The sequence below is a fragment of the Pecten maximus genome, chromosome 17 (assembly GCF_902652985.1).
Source record: "Pecten maximus chromosome 17, xPecMax1.1, whole genome shotgun sequence".
NCBI lineage: Eukaryota > Metazoa > Mollusca > Bivalvia > Pectinida > Pectinidae > Pecten > Pecten maximus.
In genome coordinates this window covers 16,859,248-16,873,879 of record NC_047031.1, presented here as the reverse complement: position 1 = coordinate 16,873,879, position 14,632 = coordinate 16,859,248, and the positions used below count along the sequence as shown (strand labels likewise).

The 14,632-nt window shown below is 35.4% G+C and overlaps 1 protein-coding gene across 1 annotated transcript; it reads right to left on the bottom strand.

Moving 5' to 3' along the window:
- Nucleotides 1-12,665: 12,665 nt before the first annotated feature.
- On the bottom strand, nt 12,666-13,879 carry LOC117315174 (ATP-dependent DNA helicase RecQ-like). Its single transcript, XM_033869319.1, has 2 exons — nt 13,666-13,879; nt 12,666-13,254 (listed from the first exon to the last, which is right to left on the bottom strand). The coding sequence occupies exons 1-2, from the start codon at nt 13,677-13,679 to the stop codon at nt 12,666-12,668; spliced, it is 603 nt and encodes a 200-aa protein (XP_033725210.1). The 5' UTR covers nt 13,680-13,879.
- Between the last annotated feature and the right edge of the window lie 753 nt (nt 13,880-14,632).

Below are 14,632 nucleotides of genomic sequence, written 5' to 3'. Positions count from 1 at the left end.
GTACAATAAACCCGTAAAACCTAATCAAAACTGACTTTCTAATTACACGAGACAAGAAGTCATTGTATGTAGCAAGTATTGAACATGACTGACAAAGGTATAGAATAACAAATGTGTGCTACAGGAATGCAGTACAAGATCGATCCAGACGTTTGATAAAGAATGAATTGGGTTATTGTAATACAGATAAACAATCTTGTAAAATCAGTGAGTAAATCCAACATTTTTTTTAAGATATCTAACAATGATCTTGTATGAAGATTAAGATAAATCTTAAAGCTTTATTACACAAAGAAATTCTATTGTTGTAATACAGGTGAACTTTATTGATAAATCACTTAGTATCTTCTCTGGAAATCTATTGATGATAAAGGTATGGAAAAAGACAGATAAATACAATACATACATATGGAATACATTGTAATAGAGATATAACTATTGATCAATGACTTAATGAATGAGGTGGGCGGGTGACACAGTGGTAACACACTTCCTTTCACCTAGGCGGCCGGGGTTCGATTCCCCGATGGGACGTGAAAAGTTATGGGGTCACCTGCCCGACCACGTGGGTTTTCCTCGGGTACTCCGGTTTCCTGCCCCAATACAAGTAAGACCCCTCGCACGCTTCCAACCGGGCCAACAAGCGTGATTAATATAAGTTGATATAACTTGTTTCACAATTGTTGTCAAATGAATAAAGTTTACATTTTTTTATTTTAAATAATATGCTCAGCCTTTCTAGTGACCTAGTATTAACACATGTAGATAGTTTTGGTTTGGTTTGGTTTTATTTGTGCTATCAACAGCTTAAGTCATTAAAGGACGGCCTCTTAGTCTTGTAAAAGCTGGATCACATTCTGAAGGGATATCAGAAACCCCTTTTTTACATTATCAATACTGATTAATAAAATCATATACCCTCTCACATATAAAATAATATCATCTTTATTCCACTTTTTTTATATATATTTGATCTTATTCTTTTCGCGAAGACTGCCCCCTAAAATAAGACCCCATGGAAAAAAGATTTAACAGGCAAGTATTGAAGATTTCTGCACACTGTGAAACAGGAGTTTGCCCAACCGGGGCGTGTACTCTGCTGTTGATGATTTTGGTCAATAGAAATGTATGCTTCAACACGGGCTTTAAGATTATTGATAATGCCGCATTTCTGTCATTGATTGTCAGCTTTATCTACTAACGGACACACAATTATCGGCAAATATTCCTTATATAGTCACGTGACTTCTTTTGTCCTGAATATCTGGATGGGGTTCCGATGAAAAGATTTGGTTATTGTCAAAACTAACGAGGAGTATGGCCTCACGTGTCCTGACGTCATTTCCACCTCACTTCAATATAACTTCACCAGCTGAAGAGAGGCCATACAGCACGAGTACCACGCAAAGTGAAGCTCCCAATTACAACACATTGGGCTAAAATAGCCAATGTTTGTGTGTTTATCGCATATTGAAGAAATTGTAGTGATACAGTGAAGATTCCAGTCGAGAGTTCAAAAAAGTTATTTATTTTCCAGAGGCAGTATTTCCCGCTTTTCTGTCTGATTTGTTTAATATAGAAGGACTTAATATGTATATACTTAACCCAAGATGATAATTGGTGATTTTATCATCATTCAACGACATTTAAATTACCTTTTTTGACGTCGCTCTTATCTGGATGACCATATCTTCAATCGAAAACAACATCAAAGCAATACCGTCATTGTAACTAAGAATTGATAAAATAAGGGCAAGACCGGCAAGTACTAAAACATATTCAATTCTTTCAATTCTTGATTAATCTTGAGAGTTAAGTTTCATCGACATAATACAATTTACAAGAATACAAGAAAATAATACAAGTTAGCACGGGTATATACATTTGCATGTAAACCATTTAAAAAGTACGAATATTAAATCACCATGTGTTTCAAGAGAGCAAGCGCATTATCCACATTCTCAAAATAGAATTATGAATGTGATAACGGAATGCCACGGCATGTCACCCTAAATAGACCATCTGGTCTCACTCTCCTTGTTCTTTCGCAAGGGTCTCCATGCTAATCTATATTACCTGTTTCATGTATATGGAGAATGAAACATTGGCATGGGAAGTGATGAACAATAGTACCAGCAGAAAGCTTTGGAAAGTACTTTGTGTATACTTCTGTTGTCGGTTCGGAGAAGATTAGCTCCTATCTAAATGCTTGGGTTTTTATCTAGATATGTAACTTTGTCTTTCTCTCTCTAATTGTATCGGTAAAGGGCTTTATATAAGTTATATAACTTGTGTCCAATCACTTTGTAAAGTTCAGTTACAAATAAAAATATGTTTAACTCAAAACATGTTTATATACATATATGAGATATGTCCTTGTCTCCAAATCGGAAGACACGGAAGAATTATGTTGTTGTCAACTTTTTTCACGGCAGTGGTGTTCTCTGAAGTGACAGAAACGTGACCATTCTCGGATTTCCCTTGGGAGCCTCAGGTCTGAAAATGGTGACATTTCTATTTGTTTATCCCTTCAGGACCCCTAGACTGATAAGGAGGAAACCTGTTATAAAACAGCGAAAAATCAATTAAACCATTCCAGACACATAAACCATATCATTGTACAGCAACCGTTAATAAAATATATACGAAAATAATGATAGTATTGCTACACAACGGAGTATAAACCATTGAAGAAGGTATCCAAACAGATGTAACTGATAGACAGATAGTGGTTTTCATCTTACAGAACTGATGGATTTTTTATTCATTTATTTTTATATCTTTTTTACTCCGTTCTTTCTTGTAACCTGTTGGGGAATTGATCGGGGCGATCAATGGTTTGAAATGCAAAAACAATAAATTGCTACTGCTGGGGAAAAATCCAGAAGCTTCATCATTTTTACACGTCAATCATCCTCCAGAATGTTATTTAGTGATTATTAATTGGAAGAAATTAAGTTTTCATTTGCTTCATTAGAAATCTATTTGGAAATGTATCGATGTCGAGAAAGACATGTTTAAACGAACACTGACATCATATCCGCTCATCGACGTAAACCAATCAAACGTGAGAAGATGACAAGAACGCGACCCAAGGTTGTCAAACACATTGGGTAAAAAGTAAAACAAAAGATCACAATTAATTAGAGAACAGATAAGATAAGCATGAACAAATGTATTTACTGAGGCGAGCGACACTTGCTTACAAACAAAAATGGCGACTTAAAAGTTAATCAATACTTCCGGTTTACATCGGAAGGCTCTAAATTATTTTTCGATAATTATAATTTTCGCGTTTTTATAAAAACTGGAGTATAAATAATGAAACAGATCAATAATTACTCTTTTGTTTTATTTTTGATATTTTGTATTTATTTTGAATTTAGAAAATATCTATAAACTTTTTCTATTTTGGCTGCAATAGCTGAATAACATATACGAACTCATTAATTACTCTTGTTGGCCGGATGGAAGCGTGCGGGGTGGGAGGAAACTTGAGTACCAGAAGGAAACCGAAGTGGTCGGGCAGGTGACCCCATACCTTCTCACGTCCGATCGGGGAATCAAACTCCGGCCTCCTAGGTGAAAGGCAAGTGTGTTACCACAGTGCCATCCGACCATAAAGAAATCTTTAAAATGTTTAAAGATATAATTTAAAGTAAAAGTTAAACAATTGGTCGTGCAGGAGCTGGGAGCGGTGAAAATATAAGTTTTATCCGTTTGATAAATTTCTTGATTGCATTTTTTGCCAGTTAAGTACATGTATATAGAGGAAATTGAATGGTTTCCCGTTTAATATAATATATATTCCACGAGTATGACAGAATATCGATATTTTCACGAGTTCGATGTACGAGTGAATAATATCGAAATATTCTATCATACGAATGAAAGATATGTTATTTTAAACGGGAAATCATTCAATTTTCTTCTTATAGTATTTTAGTTATTTCAAAACAAAATTAAAAACAGCAAAAAATATATATTGTGTCAAAAAGCGCGGAAATCAGTAACATGATTCATGACGTCATCTCTGTTTGACGTTACTCCACGTCAACTTGACGGCGTCATTTTGAAAGGACTGATCGACGCAATGTAAGCGTTTTCTGCTGTTATCGGAAAATCTGTGCATGAATAGCTATCTTCAAGTTAGTATTTTGTCAAAAACAAGTCAGAATATTTCAGAAATACAGCAAAATAACCAGTTTATCTAAATTTGATTCGATTGAAAAAATAGGCAAGTTTCAATGAGGAGAATACAAAGGTTCGCTCTGATTGTTCAAAAACAAAAAAACTTATACTGTATTTTCACTACAAAATCTTATATTTTCATTGCTCATCGCTGCAGTGAAAATGCAAGTTGTATTAGTTTGATAAATTTCTATATTCCAATGGCAAAAATGCAAGAAAGAAATTTATCAAACTATCAAAACTTCAAACAAAGCCTCAAATTTTTGTCTAAAATATCCATTTGCAAAACTGAATTGCGGGAGGAAGTAAGGTAGTAAGTAATACATGTAGTATGAATCGGTCCGTTTGGCGGGGATATTCCGGACAATATTCTGGAAGCGACACAGACAGACATGCATGATAATTTAAGTATTCCCCGGCATGTAAAAAGGAGATTTGGTTTTATTTGAGCAATTTTACGACTTATTGATACATGGATTTATACATGTATCGCCAAATTGAAGGACACAAGGATGTAAAATATGCAGTAAACAGCTCTAAACTATCTAACCCCTCCCCTATACCTAATCATCCGATCATAAAACCCGTCTCTACTACTGTCAATGCCAGAGCAGGTCCTGATAAGATTCTCCTGGACTGTCTCGACAAGTTCATGGTGATTTGATAACGTACGGGTCCACTTTAGGGTTTTATTTAATTAAGGATGCCACGGTCATAAAATCAAAGCTTCATTGAGTCCCCTTATCACGAAATAATCCGGACCGTCGTCGGTTCGGTGTATTAGATTTCAAGTGACACGTAATTATAGAAATGGTAATTAGCAACTGTCACTAAGCAGATCCGGAAGTTGTACGAGATGTCTCTAGACGACCAGAACTGATGTTAGCCAGTTTAACGGACATCTTGTGTTATATTCCCTGTTTAGGACACAAGACCAACAAAGGAAGTAGAATCTTAGGCGAGCATAGTATGACACGCGTCAAACACTACCATTGATATGGCACAGGGTTCTGGTTGTTGATGTCTTCTATAGAAAATCGATGTCGGATTGATTTGGAATGGTTGTTTATTTGAACCTTAAAGACAAATTGGAATCCGGATATCGTGATTATCATGGAGGTTCTTGAATTAACATAAAATGCAAAACACTGGTTGATTATTTATTTTGTATAAGAGGTACTGTCCCTAGTTGTCTCTTAATGCGGTTCGAACATAACTCATACAATAGGTAAACGGAACTCATACAATAGGTAAATTATACCTACAGTGTATTCTGCTTAGAGACATTCAACATAGCTATGTTTTAACATTACATGTATCTTTTCTCTGTAAGCCATATCGAAATTCCTGGAATGTAACTAATTGACCAATGCGTAACAGGCGTGTCATCATGCATGGAGATGTCACTATAACTAATTAAATAAATGACGAAAAGATGTCATCAATAAGCTTAAACCAAGCTTTCAACGGCACCGACACTGTGATTCTATCCCATCCTTCCTTTCACCTTGTTTCTCCGTTTTACACCTGTCGTCTGTCGTGCGCACTGCATGATGGGAGGAAGAAAAGTGCCTGCTTCTCCGATTGTATGATTCATAAGAGGCGACTAAATTTGGGATCAATTTCATCCTTGCAAACGTTGACACCGCCCAATCTCCAGCCACTTGCTGAGCGTTGGCCCCTGTGATGAAGGCTTTGGGTTCTGTCCCCTGGCCCAGACATACCAGAGCCTATAACTTTGCATTTAGGTAGTAGGACGACTATTTTGATTTAAACATATTTTATTGTATCTTATTATATACAAGGGAATTGGGCACAAGTTATCAAGCCCTTTCCCTATATAATTTTACATAATACATTCATTTATACAAGATGACATAAATTTACATATTAGAGACTGCCCTGCGGGTAGGGCGTAAGAATTGTACCTGCTGCCCCATTGCATGATCGTAAGAGGCGACTAAATTTGGGATCTTATCTTTGCTCTTTCTGAACAACTTTCTTCTTCCTAATGTCTCCCTTGACAATGCCTCACTTTTGGTCTTCAGTTGAGCGTTCGCCCCTGCGAGGAAGGCTTTGGGTTTCGTCATATTAGAGATAGACAGAGAGAGAGGGGGGGTATTTAAATGAGTATAAACGTAGATATATTTAAAAAAAAAAAAAGATGATTATAGATAAACTATTCCGATGCGGATAGCGGAAGTAAGGACGACTAGTTCGCCCGCTGTCAATATATAGTGTGACCGGGTTGGTTGGCCTATAGAACGTTTTACTATAAAATCGGCATCATGTCCGCGCTATCGCAAACACAAACATACCGCAGCCGTTTGATGACAAATTTGAGATATTTAATTCCTTGTTACTGTATATAAATCTGTTAAACATTTGTTCATTGATCAAATTGACGTTGATGGATAGTGTCATTGTCGGATGCAATTATCCATTCACTGATAAAGAAGAAATTTATTTAATTAATTCATTTGTTCGTATGTTAGAATTGTTATGTCCAATATACAACTATGTAGCTTCTTAGCAAAGACAAATTAACTAATTAGACTCATTGATATAAACTATAGAATTTTAAGAAAGTTATGACAATCATTATATTCGCTTAGTGATTAATTGCGTCACTCTTATAATTTGTGACAACTTAAAACATGATGTTGATTTTTTTCTAGAGATATTTATTAAGGTACTTTAATGTGATATTGTCAATTTGTATCAATCTATCAAACGAAACATATTGAAATGAAAATTATTGTAAAATGACATGCTATGCTCATGAGCAAATGTACTTAGTGCAGTTTATTGAATACGTAATTTAGATACAATTATAACTAAGAATTGACATATTTGTGCTCAATTTTCAAAATTGAAAGATTACAAACATTCCATTATGTGATAATAACCTAATGGTCGTTCATTGGGTTTGATGAAATGTTCATTTTTGCCATAACAATGCATTGCACGTCGTTATATTTATTTGAACGCAGTCGTACAATATTCGTGACATTGATTATGTGGGGGTTTTCTATTTGATGGATGAAAACAGATCTTTCACTTATTGCAACATTCTATTTATTTTTTGTTTTTCTTGCGCAATTGATTTATTTTGTCGGTGTCTCCCTTGGTGTCCGTTCTCGTGTGACCATAACTTCCACACAAACATCAGCTTTTTTATGTGTCAGCTTCCAACTGTACTTTTGAAAAATTTTTTAAATCGTGAATATTATTGAATTAACGGGCTTGTCCACACCTCTATCAATATTTTACATCTTGTCGTTCTGGGGCCGCGGAGGCCGAGTGGTTAAGGTGTTCGACACTTTAACACTAGCCCTCCACCTCTGGGTTGCGAGTTCGAAACCTACGTGGGGCAGTTGCCAGGTACTGACCGTAGGCCGGTGGTTTTTCTCCGGGTACTCCGGCTTTCCTCCACCTCCAAAACCTGGCACGTCCTTAAATGACCCTGGCTGTTAATAGGACGGTAAACCAAACTAAATGCATTGGAATGTTCTAATGTTTTGGGTGTCCTTTAACTTTATAAAATCCATTCAGGTTTTTGTTATTTGCTTGATTTGTATCACATTGTGAACAATCGACATGATTTTAAGACATTTTAACACATATTTACATTAACCGATCCTCATCCTAAAAGAGGTGCGGCCATGCTTGTCCACTTTATCACGTGGTCAATGTACAAGTACTTATTTACCCTGTCGAAAAGAATATCCAAAGCGAACCATTATATCCATCACGATCTATATTTGGAAAATGAACGAGGTCAAGATCAAATAGATTACTGCCGTCAAATCCCTCAAGAGTATTCCCCGTGCCGGGTCATCACATTGTTCCGTCTATCCGTATGAAACACTTAAGATATATACTACCATATTGAAAGGCAATAATGCATCAAGAGACACCCCGAAAGGATACGGCGGTGTGATAAGTTTGTCAATAAGCACTCATAAGAAGCCCCGAACGTGTTTATTAATAACGTGAGGTCGAGAGATATTTCCTTGGTACAACTGCTGTGGTGCTTGATAAAGGTCATACTTAGGTCAATCGTCGTTTTCAGCATATTTTTAGGTTAAAAAAAAAAAAAGTAAGCTTTTTTTTTCCCAAAATATACTGTATCAGTGACTATTCTATAACAATTGTGTGACGTCATATAAGTAAATAATATATCTAAATATAGAACATAATAATAGATATTCATATTTTAAGATTAATGAATATAAAACATGACCAAGCATCTGTTTTGACCTTATAGCACTCGTCAGTGATGTTAGGAGCTAGACAAACTCTTTAGTAGGAAAGCCGAGGAAATCCACTTTGCGAAAACAAATGAAAAAATGTCCTGCATTTATCCCTAACTTTAATCAATTTTGTATTTCTAGGATATTGTTAATTTAAAAGGACATGATGTAGATGTGTGTTTTCTGCGCTGGTGCCACGTAATAATTTAAATGTTACTTGCCAAGCTTATCGGTCAACAATAAGAATTATTATACCTGATGTAAGATTCTCGCCTTATTATTGGTCAATTCCTAATCACATGACCTGAAACAATATGCAGTGTCAGAAACAGCGGTCAACATTGCCGTGGGATATTGCAATGTTCCCCGCTCCGCCCGAAAACGCACGATTGTTTCTCACTCGGAACACCTCGGCCGATTCTCTACGGTCATCTAACCTCGGATGTATCACGGTCGTCGCCATATTGGAACTACTTTCAAGTTCCCGGATGCGGGGCGGGAGGGGGAGGGGTAAACATGGCTGCGTCCATGGATACAACACCCGTGAAAAGTGTTTTGCCCAATACGACGTGCATGCTTTGACTACAAGAAAACCGGAGGGCTCACTGTTTGATAAAGTCCAAGGCTACAAAAGAAAACTATCTAAAAGAAAGTTGAAAGACTGAGAAAAGGAATTTCTATTCCTGCTGATGACAACTCTGACAATGAAGTTTGATAAGTTGTACATCTGTATATGTGAAGAGAATGTTTAGGGGTTTCTTTGGTCAGTTCTTGAATGGAAGGTGTGAGTTCAAGGGAAGACTGTGACTTATAAGTAAATTATGGTAGGTGTAGGTGGGTCTACCCGCCACCCTTACAACCATATTGCTTACTCACTATAACCGCATACCTTCCAATATACATCATGATCAGTGTAACAGTACTAGTGCAACTATTGTTTCATTAATTACTTACCTTCACAACAATTATGAGATGTCTACATGCTTGTAATCAATTGTATTAGTACCTATTACATGTATATATTTTAAATTTACTTTTACATGTTTTTATATGCCAGTTTATAGTGGATATCTATGGTGTAGGTGGGAAATACCCAACACCCAGATAGTAATCTGCAAATAATGCACATATCCACATATAACCTATAGGTGGGTACAAAAGTATGCGAGAATACTATAAAAAAAAGTTAAAAACCAGTTGTACGTGTGACACACTCGTCACCCATACAGGTTACATTCTTGATATATCAAAACACATTTACATGTGTATCTATAGATGACTAGTCTTATGTATTTGTGCTTCTGTGTGCATATATATTGGTGATTTACTAAGAACTCGGTGTAGGTGAGGATCTACCCGCCAACCAGGAAATTAAGTTTCTGTATAAATCTCGGCATATGCTGAAATTCATATAGTACATATAGTGTCATATTAATGATCATTTCACATACAGGTGACCAAACTGTATTTTGTATCAATGGATAGCATAGGCCTGTGAAGAGAATATATTACCGGTATAAAAATATACTCTTGTAACACCTGATTGATGTAGGTGGGAACCAAATACCCTGTAAGGTATAAATATTAATATATGACATGTATAATATGCATTTGGTTGAATCCACATTACTTATGTGTGACCCTAAGAAACACTTTTATGTATTCTACCATATATCTTGTTTACATACTGGACATATATATATATATATATGTGTGTGTGTGGGTGTGTGTGTGTGTGTGTGTGTGTGAATTACAGTATATATATCTATTGACTAGCTTGATATATAGCAAGATGGATGATATGATCTGCCACACTAGGTTTCTTTTTTGGTAACACTAATATTATAGTAGTACTGCTGACTTCCGGTTTCAATTCTTGATGTAATGAATGTGGTGTGGCACATTGTGAAAGTGTGAACAACTTCTCAATAACAAAGTTGTCCAGATGGCCCTAATGCATGCTAGGATGTAGTGTTACAAAATTTGTTTAAATGAACGACCTTGACCTTCATTTGTAGGTCATACTCATAGGGGTTAAATATGCTAAAATCAAAGACATTTAACACCTCAGGTGACCATTAAGGCCCATGTGCATCTTGTTGTTTTTATTCAAAAAGTATATTTGGAGCTGTATATAGTTTCTGTCTTTGAAAATGTTGATCAATATATATAAATACTCACCTCATTACTTGTTCAATTAATATAAATACAATCGACTTCATCGTATGCCCCAATTTCAACAGAAATTACTTTTTGTATCAGACGCAGTCGAATCCCTGCTAGTTTAAAGTTCCTTGATATATCTTGTGCAATCTGATGCCAAGTAAGATGTATATACAGGTACCAGCAAGTGAGAATCTGAGAGTCATCGCTTTAGCTTGTTCAATATATCTATTTCAATACATGTACTTAACTTTTCTGATAATAAATTGTTTTAATTGCAATATTTTAATTCATATACATGTAACTGTATTTTAAGTAGATCCTTGTGAAATGTCTGCTATATATAACTATATATAGGTTAAAAATATAAATTCAACACGACAACTGTATATATATATATACACACACATATATATAGCTCTATATAGCTTGACAATGAAGAATTCTAAATATTCACAGGGATTTCATTATCATTCAATTAATTCAAAGTAATTAATTGTTCAAAATATCAACTGTTTGCATTATGTAACAGCCTGAATACTGTTGATCTAGGAAATCATTATCAAATGCCACCATTAGCAATAAATAAGTGACAAAGATTTTAACTATAGTCTGATTTTTCCTTATTAAGTTATAATAACTTTTGTGTAACGATGTTGCATTGGTGCAATTGAGTCGTCTGTATCAGGTAGTAAACAAGAGTCTCCTGTCCACATATTCTTTTGTATTGTTGGTAGCCATATATATCACACTGCGAGTTTCACCAATCATTAGTGTTGGTATGATTATTGATTATAATCAATAGGTTAATCCTGCTGAACCAATGTGGGGTGTTCAGGTGGCACATTGGTAACACATGCACTTGCCTTTCACCTAGGCGGCCGGGGTTCGATTCCCCCTATCGGATGTGGAAAGGTATGAGGTCACCTGTCCGACCACATGGGTTTTCTTCAGGTACTATAATGGTTTCCTCCCACAGTAAGACCTTTCGTGCGCTTCCATCCGGGCCAACAAGCGTGTGTAATATAAGTTAATATAAATTGTTTCAAAATTGTTTTAAATCAATTACAAAGGTTAATGATTGATTATAAATTTTAATAATCAATTATTTAAAAACAAAACAAAAAAACACCATTTTCAGATTGCCAGTGATTCTGTATTCTTGCCCTTTTCAAAGGACATGCAATTGCAAGATGTCAAAACATAAATAAGACAGAATGATTTTACATAATAATTAGTCATACATTGGTAAATACCAAGCTAAATAAAACAAGCATTCTGTGAGTATTGCTAGACCAATACATGTCCCCTACCGGTGCCCCCAAGTTAAAACTTTAGCCAAATTTGAGTAAAAAAGTTTAGCCACAACTGAAACATTATCATTTTATGAAAATAAGTTCATTCCAAACAATGTGTAAATTCAGCTCTATTGGGGTGAATAAACAATGTTTCCTGCCCATAAAAGATATTCAGGTATTTGTTTGGTATGTCTACTGTACAGAGTAAAAGAATCTAAAGTGAATTTAAATTGAAATGTGTAATAACTGAAGTATCTTGACCACAAACAAAATTCAGTGATTCCAGATCTCCTAACAATTGGTAATCGGGCAGTTTATATCCATCAGATCAAACAAATGAAACTGGTGTTATTGTGACAGTGTTATTGAATGGTTTCTCACAGGAAATAATCTCTGCAAAAGTGATCATGACATAGTGAGAATGTCACTATACCTGGCATTAAATATAATACCTGTGAACAATGGTCTTAAGAATCTACTTTATATAGCAACAGAATCCACAAGAATGATGTGTATGTCACTAGATGCAGCGAGTTGCTTAAAATTACACTTGACGGGAGAAATCATATATACAGTCAGTAACGACGAGTCATTTTCTGCCACAAATGGAGCAACAATGTTCCTTTGGTCCTGAAAAAACAACACTTTCAAATCCAAAGTAATTCACAAGAATAATTCTATAACATGTTTCACTTTCACAAAACTTTCTCATTTCCACCTTCATACCGATTCTGTTTTTTGCCATATAATTTTTGTTTTAGTAAAGAATTGCCACTGACGGTTGTCCAACACGTCCAGCACGACCGATTTCTTGTAGGTATTTCTCCAGTGTTGTTGGGGGCCTGCAATGAATGATACGTGAAACACTTGGAGCATTAAGCCCCATTCCCAGTGCAACAGTTGCCAAAACTAATCTGACTTTAGGGGTTTCTTTAGTCAGTTCTTGAATAGTGATTTTCTTCATGGACTCACCATCATAGCTGGCACCCTTAAGTTTATACGAAAGAAACTGATAAAAATAGGACAATGCTTCCAAACTTTCCACATACATTATGGTTACTGGAAAATGAACTCCTTTTTCCAGCAATTCTGTTGCCACTGGTTGTATCAAGTCATCAAATTTGTCAAATTTATGAAAGTTTGGCAATCTGGTTCTAATGTCTATAAATATCTTTGGACGGTCCACATTCTCACTGATAACAAGTGGATTTTTCAAATTCAGCTGTTTAGATAGACTTGCAATTGATTTCGGTGTAGCAGTTGCTGTGAGAATTAAATGCAAAGCTTTCTCTAGAATGCACATTAACTCCCCAAGCTTCTGGAATGCAGGACGAAATTCTTCTCCCCTTCAAAAAAAAGGGAAAAAAAGATTAATTGCGGTTGACATTAACAAATTTAGAACAAGATTAATTCGTAATTGTTTGTCGCCTCTTTCCTGCGCATGCTTTGTCGATAAATTTCCCAAAAACGGGCTATGATTAGATATTCATTAATGTGATGATATCAATAACCCTGCAAAGTTTTAATTCAATCCGACACCAATGAAATTATAACAATTTTAATTATAATACAAATTATCAAAATTTACCATTTTCTTAAAAATATATTGTTGAAGGCAAAGACTGGTTATTGCAACTTGATTTCTTTTTCAATAAGGACTGATTATACTCTAAAATATGAATTCTACCTCATTTTATTTTGCAACATTGCCCTAATGCTGATTTAATTTTTTTTTGCAAATGTGTATTTATACATACCATTCTGAAACCATATGGACTTCATCTATGACTACTGCACAAATGATCTCTTGGTACAGTTGAGACCTAAGAAGTCGACTCTGGATGACAATAAATTATGCAAAAATGTCTCCTCTCTCCAGTTGCTCAAATGGAACATCAATTTCAACATATTCATGATCCTGTTCCTCATCGTTCTCGCAATCCGCATCTGTATAAGTTGAGCCATGAGTATCTGTGAAATGTGAAACAGAGATGGGTTATTCAGGCTGATTTCACACTAGTCAGAACAATAGGTTATGTCATGCCTACTGGTGGTTTCAGTTGGTTTGGGTTATGTAAGTTTGGAAAAGGAAAAAGTACTGGTGAGCTGATAACAATTGTCAAAGCAATGAAAAATGAAAGGTACCATACATGTTACGGGAAAGAGTATTATTCAATATTCATCTTGCATTCTGGTACATGACATTTTAAATTTGGTTGTTTTTAAATACGAATGAAATTGACAATTAAAGCATTCTACTTTACAGAGATACATATCTAACCAAACCAACAAAGCCAGACCATCAGTGGGAGGGGCTAAACTGGACACAGGGACATAACTTATCACTGTATCATGTGTATGAAAGGGCTGATATGTATTTCAAACATTTGTAGTAGCAATTGCCGTGTGGGTGTGCCTAATGAGTGTCCTGTGAGGAATGAGTGTCCTGTGAGAGTTTTTTCACGCCCCGCAATTCGTTAAGTGATATTTTTAAATATTTTTTTCTGTATCATACAGATGAACATCGAACCCATTAACATGCAAAATTTGACTTGGATTGGACGTGTGCATATTATGCATTTTTAACGACATAGTTACGGTGCAGTGCACATGCGAGTGTCCTGTGAGGTTTTCGCACGCCCCGCAATTCATTAAACGATATTTTAAAATTATTTTTTTCTGTATCATACAGATGAATATTAAACCTAATAACATGCAAAATTT